At 42.3% G+C, this 13737-nt stretch overlaps 1 protein-coding gene across 3 annotated transcripts in view; it reads right to left on the bottom strand.

Moving 5' to 3' along the window:
- Positions 1-11933, bottom strand: part of ZMAT3 (zinc finger matrin-type 3) — a 62238-nt gene extending 50305 nt beyond the window's left edge. For all 3 annotated transcript variants that reach the window (XM_073359325.2, XM_073359323.1, XM_073359324.2), the window contains exons 1-2: positions 11722-11933; positions 2326-2646 (exon numbers count right to left, since the gene is read on the bottom strand). In XM_073359325.2, coding sequence (XP_073215426.1) covers positions 2326-2589 — 264 coding nt within the window. In that variant the 5' untranslated portion in view covers positions 2590-2646; positions 11722-11933. The remainder of the gene's footprint in view (positions 1-2325; positions 2647-11721) is intronic.
- Positions 11934-13737: the final 1804 nt, after the last annotated feature.

Below are 13737 nucleotides of genomic sequence, written 5' to 3'. Positions count from 1 at the left end.
AAAAATAGACTCTAAAAAGTGAGAACTTTGGGGTCTGATTCTGCAAACCAACTTCCAGGAGCATCAGATGAGCATCTGACAAGGCCCTGCTCCCTCCTCATGTCCAGGCCACCTGGCCAGTGGCTTGGCATGAGCAACTCTAAGGCTGGTAACTATAACAACCTTGCAGAACCTGTGTGTGGGTGTGTGGGTGTGTTTGTATGAATGAATGTGTGAATAAATATGAGATTGAATGGAATGTTATAGCTATAACTAACTGCTTACTATGATTCTTTCTGTATTCACAATAAATGTGGTATTTTGCCTTTTTCCCTTTAATAAGATCCTGCTGGTTTTTATTTTATTGGTATAACAAGAACCACTAACCCAGGAACCTATCCTTGCAACAAAGCCCGTTGCCAACTGTGCCCACATTCAGGGGACACCATCACAGGGCCTAATAACATCAGCCACACTATCAGAGGCTAGTTCACCTGCACATCTACCAATGTGATATATGCCATCATGTGCCAGCAATGCCCCTCTGCCATGTACATTGGTCAAACTGGACAGTCTCTACATAAAAGAATAAATGGACACAAATCAGATGTCAAGAATTATAACATTCATAAACCAGTTGGAGAACACTTCAATCTCTCTGGTAATGCAATTACAGACATGAAGGTCGCTATCTTACAACAAAAAAACTTCAAATCCAGACTCCAGCGAGAAACTGCTGAACTGGAATTCATTTGCAAATTGGATACTATTAATTTAGGCTTAAATAGAGACTGGGAGTGGCTAAGTCATTATGCAAGGTAGCCTATTTCCCCTTGTTTTTTCCTAACCCTCCCCCCTCAGACGTTCTGGTTAAACTTGGATTTATGCTGGAGATGGCCCACCTTGATTATCATACACATTGTGAGGAGAGTGGTCAGTTTGGATGAGCTATTGCCAGCAGGAGAGTGAGTTTGGGGGGGGGGGGGCTGAGAAAACCTGGATTTGTGCTGGAAATGGCCCACCTTGATTTTCATACACATTGTAAAGAGAGTGGTCACTTTGGATGGGCTATTACCAGCAGGAGAGTGAGTTTGTGGGGGGGGGGGGGGAGGGTGAGAAAACCTGGATTTGTGCTGGAAATGGCCCAACTTGATTATCATACACATTGTAAGGAGAGTGATCACTTTAGATAAGCTATTACCAGCAGGAGAGTGGGGTGGGAGGAGGTATTGTTTCATGGTCTCTGTGTATATAATGTCTTCTGCAGTTTCCACAGTATGCATCTGATGAAGTAAGCTGTAGCTCACGAAAGCTTATGCTCAAATAAATTGGTTAGTCTCTAAGGTGCCACAAGTACTCCTTTTCTTTTTGCGAATACAGACTAACACGGCTGTTACTCTGAAAAGTGAGAGATGATCTCTGGGGACCCATATCATGAATCATATCAAAAGAAATGTACATTGGGGTAGAGAAGCTGGCTAATCCAATGGTGTCTGTCATATACTACACCCCCATTTGTATAATGAAGCCCCACTCAGAGACAAGACCAGTTCAAGTGAACCATATGCATGGTGTTTGGTGTGAAGAGCAAGGTAGTGACTTCATTCTTAAAGCACCCTCTGCTGTCTGAGTTACAAAGAGCATACTCCCCAGTCTCAACAGAGCCTGTTCAATCAGTCTCCCGGGGGACATAAACCTGCTAAACTGGCATCCGCTGATAAAAGCAGCAAAGCTGGGAGAAAAGATGGGTAATCAACATTTTTAAAATATATTTTTAAATTAGAACTGGAAGGAAAATCAGAACTTTCTGTTGGCCTTAGTTGAACTGGAGAATCTGGTTAGATTCCTGCTGCCTTTCGCCCTTTATTCCCCAGATTCCCCACTTCCACTCAGGACCAAAGCGCACGGGGTTTTGCTTTCTCATTCTCCTGTGACGGGGGGAGGAATGAAAAACTTTAACAAATACATTTTCCATTATTTTGGTTGAAAGGGCAACATTTTTCATGATGGAAAAAAAGTTTTGATGAAAAAATTGTGATGAGCTCCAGCCTAAAGCAAAAAGAGGACAAGCAACTCATTAGGGCCCCACTCTTAAACCCTGTATAACCTCAGTAACCCTCCTTCAGGCATGGGAGCAAAAAGAGGGGCTTCATCTGCCCACATGCCCCACCTGCCTCTGGCAGTGGGACCAGAAGGGGAGGAAGTCCTGGCACATGACTCCCTCACTTATGGCAGGTTGCAGCCCTACAATTCATAAGGCTTGCCCTACATCTCATATTGAAAGAGTGGTAGACACCTCACAGGAACAACTAATCTGAACATCTTTCTTCTTTTGCTTCTCCTTACCTGGTAATGCGCCTGGGCTTGCTGTGCTGAATTCAGAGTGACATTGCAAAGTTTACAACACAGAGGCTTACATAGTTCCTCCAGCACAGGATCCTTTGCCAGCTCCTCTTCTTGTGAGTGCTGCAAGGAAGGCCCTAGTCCAAAAGGTTTCTGTGGGGACAGTGGTGAGTTGGCTCTTGGCCTTGTGGCCACTGACATAGGAAGAGATGAAGGCTTCTCAGGACGAGGATGAGGAGGAAGTCCTGCCTGCTGCAAAACAATCATTGGCTGGGAGGACTGCTGGCATGTTACTGTTGAAGGAGGAAGAACTCTTCTTCAGCTCTGAAGCAGAAAAAAGACACAGGCTCAAATAAACAGCATCCTTTTCACAGTGTGAATGTTCAAGATTGGGGCCAACTTTGCCACTTTCACTCCAGCTGCTCTGTGTCCCTCCAACAATGCAAAGCAGCCATGAACCCAGTTTAACGAGAAGTTAAGATGAGTTTATAGCTTCTGCTTCACTGGAGCAGGGCAAAGCTGCTGCAGTCAGCCTGTTAATCCAGCCTCAGATATTTTTTTAGGCAAGACGACACAGATTAAAATCTGGGTTTAGCTATTAATAAAGGCAATGACATCCTCCTGGAAATTTAAGTGGACTACTAAAAACTTATAATATCTGAACAACAAACAAAATGAGAACTCACCAGGCATAAGCTTCCAGATGCAAGAAAATATCATTCTGCCATATTTGTGCTACCATGGGAGGCCCTGAGCCTACATTTGTTTGTGCAGTGACTCACTGCTGAGCTCATGCAGAGGCCCATTGAAGCATTGCTCCCAAGGGTAAACACGTGCAGTACTGGGGCCTTAGGCCCTTTCCCAAACCCAAGAAGCGGTGGGCTCTGTGCCAACGAGTTCACAATCTAAGAAATAAACTAATACTGCAATATGTGTTGTTGCTTGGTACCTTGTCAATCATTTGGAAGTAGTTGTGTATGTTCTGAATAGTAAACCCCATACAAAGCCTTCCTATATATCAACTTCAGGAAAATATGTCAAAATTGACTTTTTTCCAGTAAATAAAAACACTGAGGGAGACACCTTGTTCTAACCAGTAGACAACAGTATCAGGAGTCACTTCCTCTGGGTTCCATTCCACACTCTGCAACTGTCTTGTGGCATGACCTTGAGCAGTTTCTCCATGCCTTCACCTACTGAGTATCTGAATCCTTTTCACACTATCAAACATCGCTTAGAGCATGTATAAGACCCTGCCATCCCTGTCTGTCCTGGGCTGCTCTTTGCATGTCCTCTGTGTTAAGTCCCATAGTCATCCCTCTCTCATGTTCAATGGAGGGATTCTTTCACTCCGCCTCTCTTGCGTATTCCTCCAGTTGCCCAATGGTACGCCTGCCATGGCAGATGCTCTGGTTACATTCTTAATACATCCCAGATATTTACATTGTCTTCTCTGGATAACTTTGGAGTTAAAAAGTTGTTGAACTTTGACAAATCTCCTCATTTGTTACAACTTCATTCAATTTAATACCTACCATTTTCCTGAGGCATTTGCTATTGAAAGCATTTGGATATCTGTCTCTTCTTCTGGCAGATTTTACTAAGTACAATGCAATATTAAAAACTACTTCATATTTTCTTAGGTTTGGAAGATTATCTCAGATTAGCACTTATTCAGTTTATTTCTCAATCAGTTTATTTCTTAGGAACCCCCTTAAATTTCCAACAAGAAGCTTTGAAAGGCTTAATTAATTGATGTTTGCAAATTGTGTTGAAACCCTGTGATGAACATTGCTAGGTTAATGCAAAGTGGAAGTATTAGTGTGAATCAAGACAGAGCCACTTTCGTTAAGATTATGTTAGCTTCTCATCATAACCCCACTTACCAATAAACAGGATTTGATATCTTGGCCATTTCAAATCACATCAAGCTAAAATTGCATTCCGGGATGCCATATTTGTACTATCTTTAAGAAAAAGTGATTTAAATACAGGGACCTACCCTTACTTTTCTAAATAGGCAATCCTTAATTTATATTGCAAGTAACATTTTCAGAAGTATCTTAGGTGCCTAAGACCCATTTTCAAAAGTGACTGTGGTTCTTAGGCCCAGATCCTCAGAAGTATTTATGCCTGAGGGCCAGATTTCAAAGGTATTTAGGCACCTAAAGATGCACATAGGTGCCTACTGGGATTTCCAAAAGCACCTAAACAGATTAGACACCTAACTCCTACTGAAATCAATATGAGGTTGGCATCTAACCTACTTAGGCACTTCTGAAAGTCTCATGAGGCACTTATTTACATCTTTAGGTGCCTAAATACCTTTCAAATTCTGGCCTGTGAGAACCTATGTGAATGGGCCTTAGGTACTTGGACACCTCAGACACTTTTGAAAATGGGATTTAGGAGTCTAAGCCACTTAGGCACTTTTGAAAATGTTTGTGTTGTTGTTTTTGCACACACGGACCCCAGTTCTGCAATTGGCTCCTTGTAAGCAAATCCCTGGGCCTGTACAGGACAAGCTGCAGAACCGAAGCTCAAGTTCCAGTGAACAATATTGCTTTAAAGTTTTCTGAGTATTTCTAGGGTCTAAAGGGGGGAAAACCCACAAAAAATGAAGCACACATATACATGCCTTTGGAAATGGGTGGACAATAAAGCCTTTTGAATGTTCTATTTCTGCAATGCACCTCCCTTGTCAAGGTGCTGTGCTCCCTACTAAAATCAATTTCTAAATATTAATTCAAATGCAATCCAAAAACCCCCAAAGAACCTCACTAAAATTAACAACTGAAATAAATTTGAGGATGTTCAATGCAGAAGCTAAAGAGGAAAGAAGGGAATGGATGGAAAAGTTGCAATTAGAGGGAAGTGGTTGTTCTAAAAGACACCGAAGGAGGGGAGGTGTTTAATGGTGGGCTGAGAGATGGACTGCTGGGTTATATGGTGAAGTGAATTCCACACCCTAGGGCCCAGCACAACAAAGACACTAATTGCATATTCTAAGTACGTTGGTGGGGTTCCTAAAAGGATAATCGTGTCATAGCAGAGATCCGCTTCAAGATGAAGTTCAAGGAAGACGTTTCAAATATAGTCAGGGAGCCTACCTTGTTGCAGCCTTTAAAAACCAACAGTACCAGCTAACAATTAGTGTCCCACTGCACGGGCAGCCAGAGCAAAGAATGCCGAGTGGACAGAATGTGAACGTGACTGTTAGACCAGTGAGAAAAGGGATGCTGGATTCCGAACAAGTGGCAAACAGTGGAGCAGCTCTGCTGTTAGCCCTCACGAGAGGGAATTTCATCAGCTGAGCATATGAGACACAAAGGCAGGGTTTGCTGTTGTGAGGTTACCCTGAAATAAATCTCCTGTCCATCACCTGTGCAAACTGTGCAGTGCAAGTGCAAAAAAGTTCCTATCACATGGAACACATGGAGGGTGGGGGTGGAACTTCCTAGAGAGGGCATGACTGACTCACTGCTTCTAATCACACCCTCTCAACTAGAATGAGCCTTCTTGTAGTAACTAACTCTATCCAGCAGCAAGACTTCATAACCAATCCTGGGAACACAGAAGTTTTAATGTGTCCAGAGAAGATAGTTCAAACAACCCTCCAGGCCAGAGACTTGAACTGTGCAGTCCACAGGGCAACAGATGTACAGCTGTGCCTACATCCCATAGTAAGGAATTATCTGGTTAAAAGAGCTCAGTATATATATGGAACAACATGGGTGATAAAGGGACCTTTGATGGTGAGGCCTCATCTGGAGTACTGTGTCCAGTTTTGGGCCCCACGCTACAAGAAGGATGTTAAAAAATTGGAAAGAGTCCAGAGGAGGGCAACAAAAATGATTAGGGGGCTGGAGCACATGACTTATGAGGAGAGGCTGAGGGAGCTGGGATTGTTTAGTCTGCAGAAGAGAAGAATGAGGGGGGATTTGATAGCTGCTTTCAACTACCTGAAAGGGGGTTCCAAAGAGGATGGCTCTAGACTGTTCTCAATGGTAGCAGATGACAGAACGAGGAGTAATGGTCTCAAGTTGCAGTGGGGGAGGTTTAGATTGGATATTAGGAAAAACTTTTTCGCTAAGAGGGTGGTGAAATACTGGAATGCGTTACCTAGGGAGGTGGTAGAATCTCCTTCCTTAGAGGTTTTTAAGGTCAGGCTTGACAAAGCCCTGGCTGGGACGATTTAACTGGGAATTGGTCCTGCTTCGAGCAGGGGGTTGGACTAGATGACCTTCTGGGGTCCCTTCCAACCCTGATATTCTATGATTCTATGATTCTATGAAGGACACAGCATTTCAAATCCCATATTATCACCATGGACTGACTCCTCTCTTCTAGGTAAGACTGCAGAGCAACTCCGGACACACTAGCTATGTTCCTTAGCTGTCAAAGCAGCAACCATGGTCACTCATATAAAAAGATGTTAAGAAATCCACCATGACCAAAATGACATGCTGATCCTGATTTAAAACCACTGGGAGATCATTCGTGAGCCTGACAAGTGTGATCTCAAATCCAAAAAATGCCAGTCGTAAAATGGGAACTATCCAGGATGCCACTAATGTCCAAGTGCTCCTGGACTGGAATAGCCACAGCCTTCTCAATCTTGTTCCCTGAAAGTGGGGGATTTGACAGCTGGCAAGCACTTCAGTGTCAAGAGATGGCTTCTTAAGGAGGGGGGTGGACATCTGCCTGTCTAAGGATAATTAACATTTTTCTCTTGTTAAGTGAAGCATTGGTGATATCTCTCAATGATGGTGGCAAAGTCACATCATTGTCAAGATGGACAGAAGTCAAAACTGCAGGCAGTATGCCACAGGGAATTCCAGAGGACAAGGAAATCAGAGATCAGGTGAGATAGTCTATTGGGAACCCATGGCTTTACCAGTCAAAAGATACAGAGACTAGAACCACATTGTCTCATCTGTGTAAAAAGGTAACTAACTCACCATTATAATCAGTTGAAGGAACTGCTAATTGAACAAGGCCATCTGAAGTAATCTGATTGCACACTATCCAAAAGAGTTCAGCTGGAATGTGCATTACAGAAGGTCTAAGCCTGAGGACAAGTAACATCTCCTAGCCTCACTGTCAGTGATTCTATATGCCTGCATAAAATCCTTTAACAGAAAAAGATCAGACACCAGGTAATTATCCCAGTGACCTTATTGCCAACATATGCTCACCATTAAATAACCATTACATAACCGTGGTCTCCATATTTAGCAAACTGTGATGCTACAGCAAGGGGAAAGGGAGTCATGACCCAGCACCAATATGAAGGTCTCAGAAAAGCCACAGAATTCAATAGCCTCCAAGGCCATGAATCTGTAGCACTGGTATGGCGTCTGCATTGACATAGATAAGGTGATGATTGAACTACCCAACATAAAGCTGTAGTCTACCATCAGTGGGTGTTCTCTTTGACCTTCAGGGTAAAACCCACAAGGTGAAATCCTTGCCCCATTAAAGTCAAAGGCAAAACTTTCATTGATTTTAATTAGGCCAGCATTTCTCCCAGAGAGTCCTTTCACTTCCACTCAATAGAGCATTTGAAAGAAACTGACCAATTTTTTTATATTATCATATTGACACTGCAAGCCAATAATAATCAGATTATAAAGTTACAATGTGACTGGTAAAACAATAGGAGTACTTGTGGCACCTTAGAGACTAACCAATTTATTTGAGCATAAGCTTTCGTGAGCTACAGCTCACTTCATCGGACGCATACTGTGGAAAGTTTAGAAGATCTTATTATATACACACAAAGCATGAAAAAATACCTCCTCCCACCCCATTCTCCTGCTGGTAATAGCTTATCTAAAGTGATCACTCTCCTTACAATGTGTATGATAATCAAGCTGGGCCATTTCCAACACAAATCCAGGTTTTCTCACACACACACCCCCCACACACACAAACCCACTCTCCTGCTGGTAATAGCTTATCCAAAGTGACCACTCTCCTTACATTTTTTCTTTTTGCAAGGAGAGTGGTCACTTTAGATAAGCTATTACCAGCAGGAGAGTGAGTTTGTGTGGTGGGGGCGGGGGGGGAGAAAACCTGGATTTGTGCTGGAAATGGCCCAACTTGATTATCATACACATTGTAAGGAGAGTGATCACTTTAGATAAGCTATTACCAGCAGGAGAGTGGGGTGGGAGGAGGTATTTTTTCGTATTTTTTCATGCTTTGTGTGTATATAATAAGATCTTCTAAACTTTCCACAGTATGCATCCGATGAAGTGAGCTGTAGCTCACGAAAGCTTATGCTCAAATAAATTGGTTAGTCCCTAAGGTGCCACAAGTACTCCTTTTCTTTTTGCGAATACAGACTAACTCGGCTGTTACTCTGAAACCTGGTAAAACAATGTCAGTACAAGTCTAGAACAATGCCTTAGAACATCATCAGATCATATTAAATGTCTGTAACAGCAATGACTTTAGGAAATGAAAGGAAATCATATCACTGGAAGCTAGTGAAAACCATAAATGCATCATGCTTTGAAGCCTCTGCTCAGGAATGCTTTTTCTCCAGGAATAAAGATTGCTCAAAGCTCACAGAGCTGAAGATTCATTAACATTTCTTCTCTTCTCAGCACAGTGTCTGGATTTTAATATAATTGCATCTAAAAGTCTGTTAAGAGAACAGTAAGCACTCAAAGCCGTGAAATGACATAGTTAAGGTTGCTCTCGCAGCCTTAACATTGCCCTTTGGCTTGTATCCTTTTACAGCACAATCTTTAATGACATGCTTTCGTAGTGTTTCTCAATACTATACAATTTTTCTGTATAATCTTAGGAGCAGATTGTGACCCCTTTATTCACAGTATTAAGCTGTCATTCACACGAGTAATCAATCGCATGTACAGGTGCCATTTCTTCTCATTTTTAAAATGTGTTTATACTTACTCTTTTCATTAACTCAGTGATGAGAACAATCTTTACTGTTTTAAGGTACAGTCCTGCAAAGTGTTGCACACTCTGGTTCTGATCCAGCAAAGAACTTAAGCCTGTGCTTCACTTTAAGCATTTGAGTTATCCCATTGGGATAACAGTCCATGGGATAATGCTCTTTCACTTTTTATAAATAAATTCTCTTCTCTCTATAACTATCTTAATCATTGAGTCAACAACTATGTACTATATAATATTGTTTCTAACCACCAGTATAGTTTACCATGGGTTCAGCTCAGGGCATAACTGTTAACTCTGAGACAGAGTCAGCCCCCCTTACTCACATTGAGTAGTATTGTACTCTGCAGGTAGTCCCATTAATTTCAATGGAATGACAGGTGGAACAAAGAGTTATTCATTTGTGATCATGGGTTACATAATTTGGACCTATAAAATTAATTTAGCTACACATTTAGATGACCTAGACATGCCAGCAAATTTGTATTATTACTCTATTATATATAATGAAGTGATTTTCATTTGCGGTAAAAGCAGTTTACACTGTTCCAGCAATGGAAAGTGGCCTTAAATTAGATGTAAATATAGTTTACTCTCACTTTAAGCCTACTTTACAAAGCAAGCACAGTCTAAAGTAGCTTTGGAGTAAATGAGAACCAGGCCCAATCTGCTGTATCTTGTATAAGAAGTGTCTGCTATTAGTTTCATGAACTCTGGCTATCATACACAGTACAGTTCACAGCACTACAACATGTAGGGGAAAAAATTATGACATGACCTTATTTGAGAAATGGTATGTAATTAAAGACTTTTTGCAGTGGATTAAGTGGATTACGGGGCAGAATTAAGGTTACATATGCAATTTTAACATTACCATTTCCTGACTTTTGACAGGAATGTTGATTTTTCTTTAAAGGCACAGTGCTAGGATGTTTTTAGTTGGCTGGTTTAGAGAAATATGTAAGAAAAAGAAGATCCATATCTAGAACTACTTGTCTAGGCCCCACTGTAACACCCCATCCACCTTACTAGGTCCACAATGTACTACATCTCCACACTGTAGGAAGTTAGCAGGAGAGATTCCCTCTCCCTTTAGAAGCCATGCCATTTTTAGCTTACGAGATGACCAATGACCCTGCATTATTCTCTGCCCAACTTCAGTAAAGGCTCAGTTGTGCCTTTAAGACACAACTGGAGCTGCAGTTCCCCAGGGTGAGTTCCAGGAGGCATTCTGCCACCGGAAGACAGGACGCCTCCTGGATCTCACTGTCATGCCCACTGCTACACATCGTTATGGGTTTCAGCACACTTCCTCCTGTGTGTTCCACAGGACAATGCAGAGGGATTCAGCCAGGTAAGTCCACCTACTTCCTACCCCTTTAGAGTGCTGTGTGCCCCTGGGAGAGTATGGAAGGAGCTGATTCTGCACTTCCCTGAACACAGAGATCACAATTGTACCTGGCCTTTGTGTGTGCCATACAAGAGGGGAGGAAGGTTCTATACATTCACTACCCTCTGCAACCCCGAGAAAAATGTCAGGCACGATCTAGGCCCAAAAGCTTTTCACAGCACAGTTAAGTTCGTCAAGCACGTACACACGATACAGCCTTCCTTAGTGGCAGATTTTATGAATATAGTGGGAAAATTCCTTATGAAATGCACTCTACAAAGGCTGAGTGCAATTTTTTAAAAGCTCATAACTCAGTCAAATCAAATTTCTGTGCCAAGTTTTCCTGACTGTTTCCAGCTGTTTCAGTGATGGAGTTAATCAAACAGTCACTATTTATTTATTTATTTTTTAAATGAGAAAGTGTATTTTTTTTCTCCAGGCTTCTCGTACTCCAGAATGAATGTACTTGTTTTTACTGAAACTTTCCCAATACATTCACCCTTGGTCAGAGATCAAGCCTGACAAATTTCAGCCTGAAAGATGAAGGCTTCATACAGTACTAAGTGACTGAACACAGGGCATTAGAATGGAAACAACTTTCATGACAGTGGTCACTGACTCTAGACTTCTGTAGATGCAAAACAAGTAACACAAAGGGCAAGGAAACATTTTGTTACCTAATACATCATTATGAGACTATACATCATGATGTAAAAACTGACATTCTAGCAAATGTATTTATGCAAAATTGGAAGCTTTACAATCCCCATGACTTACATTCTAATTAAAATCGGATGCATCTGTTGTTATCTTGAAATGGTTGCAATTCAAGAGAGAATTCAAGATGCAATTTGGGAAACATACATGCAAAACATAGCATCCAAAAACTGATGCAATATGCAGACATGCAAAACATACATGCAACATAAATACCCACATTCAAAACAAACATGGAAAATCCCACAAATGAACAAGTGGAACATATACATAACACTGCTTGTGGTGAGATTTACCTCCCTATTATTGCCAATGTCCTGACTACTCTAATAAATGCATACACCCAAGTATAATGCACTTACTAGAATCCCCTGGTTCTGGGAGCAGGGACTCAGAGAAGCAATCTGCAGGCAATCCCCTGTACCTAGAGCTGGCCAGCCCTGCACATCCCCAGCTGAGATCTTCACCTCCTCCTTTCTTCCTTTTTCATGACAACTTAAGTCGGGTTGCTCCCCACTAGAGCTGAGGGGCCGGCAGTCAGAAAAGTCAGAACAACCGGACAGAGGGAAACAGCTGCAGGAAGTGACTGCAGATCAGGGGGAGGAATAGGGGAGGAGACTCGGGGAAACTGCCTCTAGTATCTCTGCCAGGGCGCATGAGCCTCGGAGCTCTGGAGAGGAGCAAATATTGCTGCTGATGCTGTGTACAAAGCGATGCTGCAGCTAAACCCCCAGGCTCACTGGAAAGCCCATGGAAGGCAGATCGGTGACAGACGCTAAGGGATCGCTTCCTTGCCCTTTGCCGGGATTTGCACAGCTTGCCATGCCAGGAAAGTACTACGGATTGGAATGGAATTCGTAGGAGGGGAGTAACTAGAGAGAGGAGGGGCTGGGGAAATCATGAGTGAGAGGAGCCATCACCAAGGGGCGGGGATGAAAGGGAGGGTACGAGTGGGGAGTCACTAATGTGGGGGAGAGGACAGGGAGGGGAGGAGTCGTTAGTGCAGGGATGGAGAGAAGGAGGAGATGGAGAGGAGGGAGGTGGGTGAAGAGCCTTGAGCTGGAGGTTTCTGCCAAAATGACCAACGGTGAAATAGCATATATATATATATATAGCTATTTTAAATGCCACTTTCCGGTTTCAGAGTCCGCAACCCATTGAGCTGGACTGGGCCGTTTGCCTCTCTCAGAGCTATTGCTTCAGGATACCTGCGGAAGAAAACACAGACATGGTTTTCACGACATTTTAAAGCCTTCTCCACAGTCAGGGAAGACGGTATGGATTGGGGTGCACATATCATACGAGGGGTTACATTGTGCCCTACAGCCTTGTTTAATTCGTGTCATTTTATAGGATTCATTTTATTGTGTACGCCTCTTTTTTTTTTCCCAAGTAAAATATAATTTTTAAAACCAAAAGAAGAAAATATGTGTTGATTTTCCAGGTGTTCACTTCTCCTCTGCAAATGGAGGATTCAAAGCATTCTTATTCTCGTCCAGGCTGCAGTTATTATTATTTAACATTTTTAAGAACATACAAACAGCCATCCTGGGTCAGACCAATGGTCCAGCTAGCCCAGTATTCTGTCTTCCAGCAAGGGCCAGTGTCAGATGCCTCAGAGGGAGTGAACAGAACAGGGCAATTTATCACCTAATCCATCCCCTGTCATCCAGAGGTTTAAGGACACTCAGCACATGGGGTTGCATCCCTGACCATCTTCGTTAATAGTCACTGATAGATCTATCCTCCATGAACTTACCTAATTCTATTGTAGAAGCACCTATAGGCTGACCTGGTCGGGCTCCTATCTCTTTTCTTAGGTTGTACGCTTTTTGAGGCAGAGACTCTCTTTTCGTTCTCTGTCTGTACAGCGCCTAGCACAATGGTTCATGACTGGGGCTCCTAGGCATTATGACAATAAGATCATTATTAATAATTGTGCCATGTGCTGTATAAACATATGGTATATGACTGTTCCTGTCCCAAAGAGCTTACAAGCTAAAAAAAGCAAGATTATCAGGTGAATGAGACAAACCAGTGAGTCAGGGTGTGGTGCAATTATAGCATGTGTGCAATTCTTAGCCAGTCAGAAGTAGATAGAAGCTGGAGTTTACAAGAAGATAATTGTTCAGTACCATAAAAGAGAGATTTGTAGATTCTAAGCAACATACTGAAAGAGGATTAATTATCTGATCTCTTTTGCACCTTTTACAAACTGTGTAGAAAATCAGATTATGAGGGATCCATGTGGGGGAAGTGTTATGCCAGTTTTCTGGAATATTTTTATCTATTTAATATATGCTATTTTGCCCTCTGCTAGTTCTCTTGGTTCCTGCCCATATTCTTTGTAAAGTAACCCACAATGTCATCTTCCCTGG

This window comes from Lepidochelys kempii, chromosome 9, assembly GCF_965140285.1.
Source record: "Lepidochelys kempii isolate rLepKem1 chromosome 9, rLepKem1.hap1, whole genome shotgun sequence".
NCBI lineage: Eukaryota > Metazoa > Chordata > Testudines > Cheloniidae > Lepidochelys > Lepidochelys kempii.
This window is presented reverse-complemented; position numbering and strand designations above follow the sequence as displayed.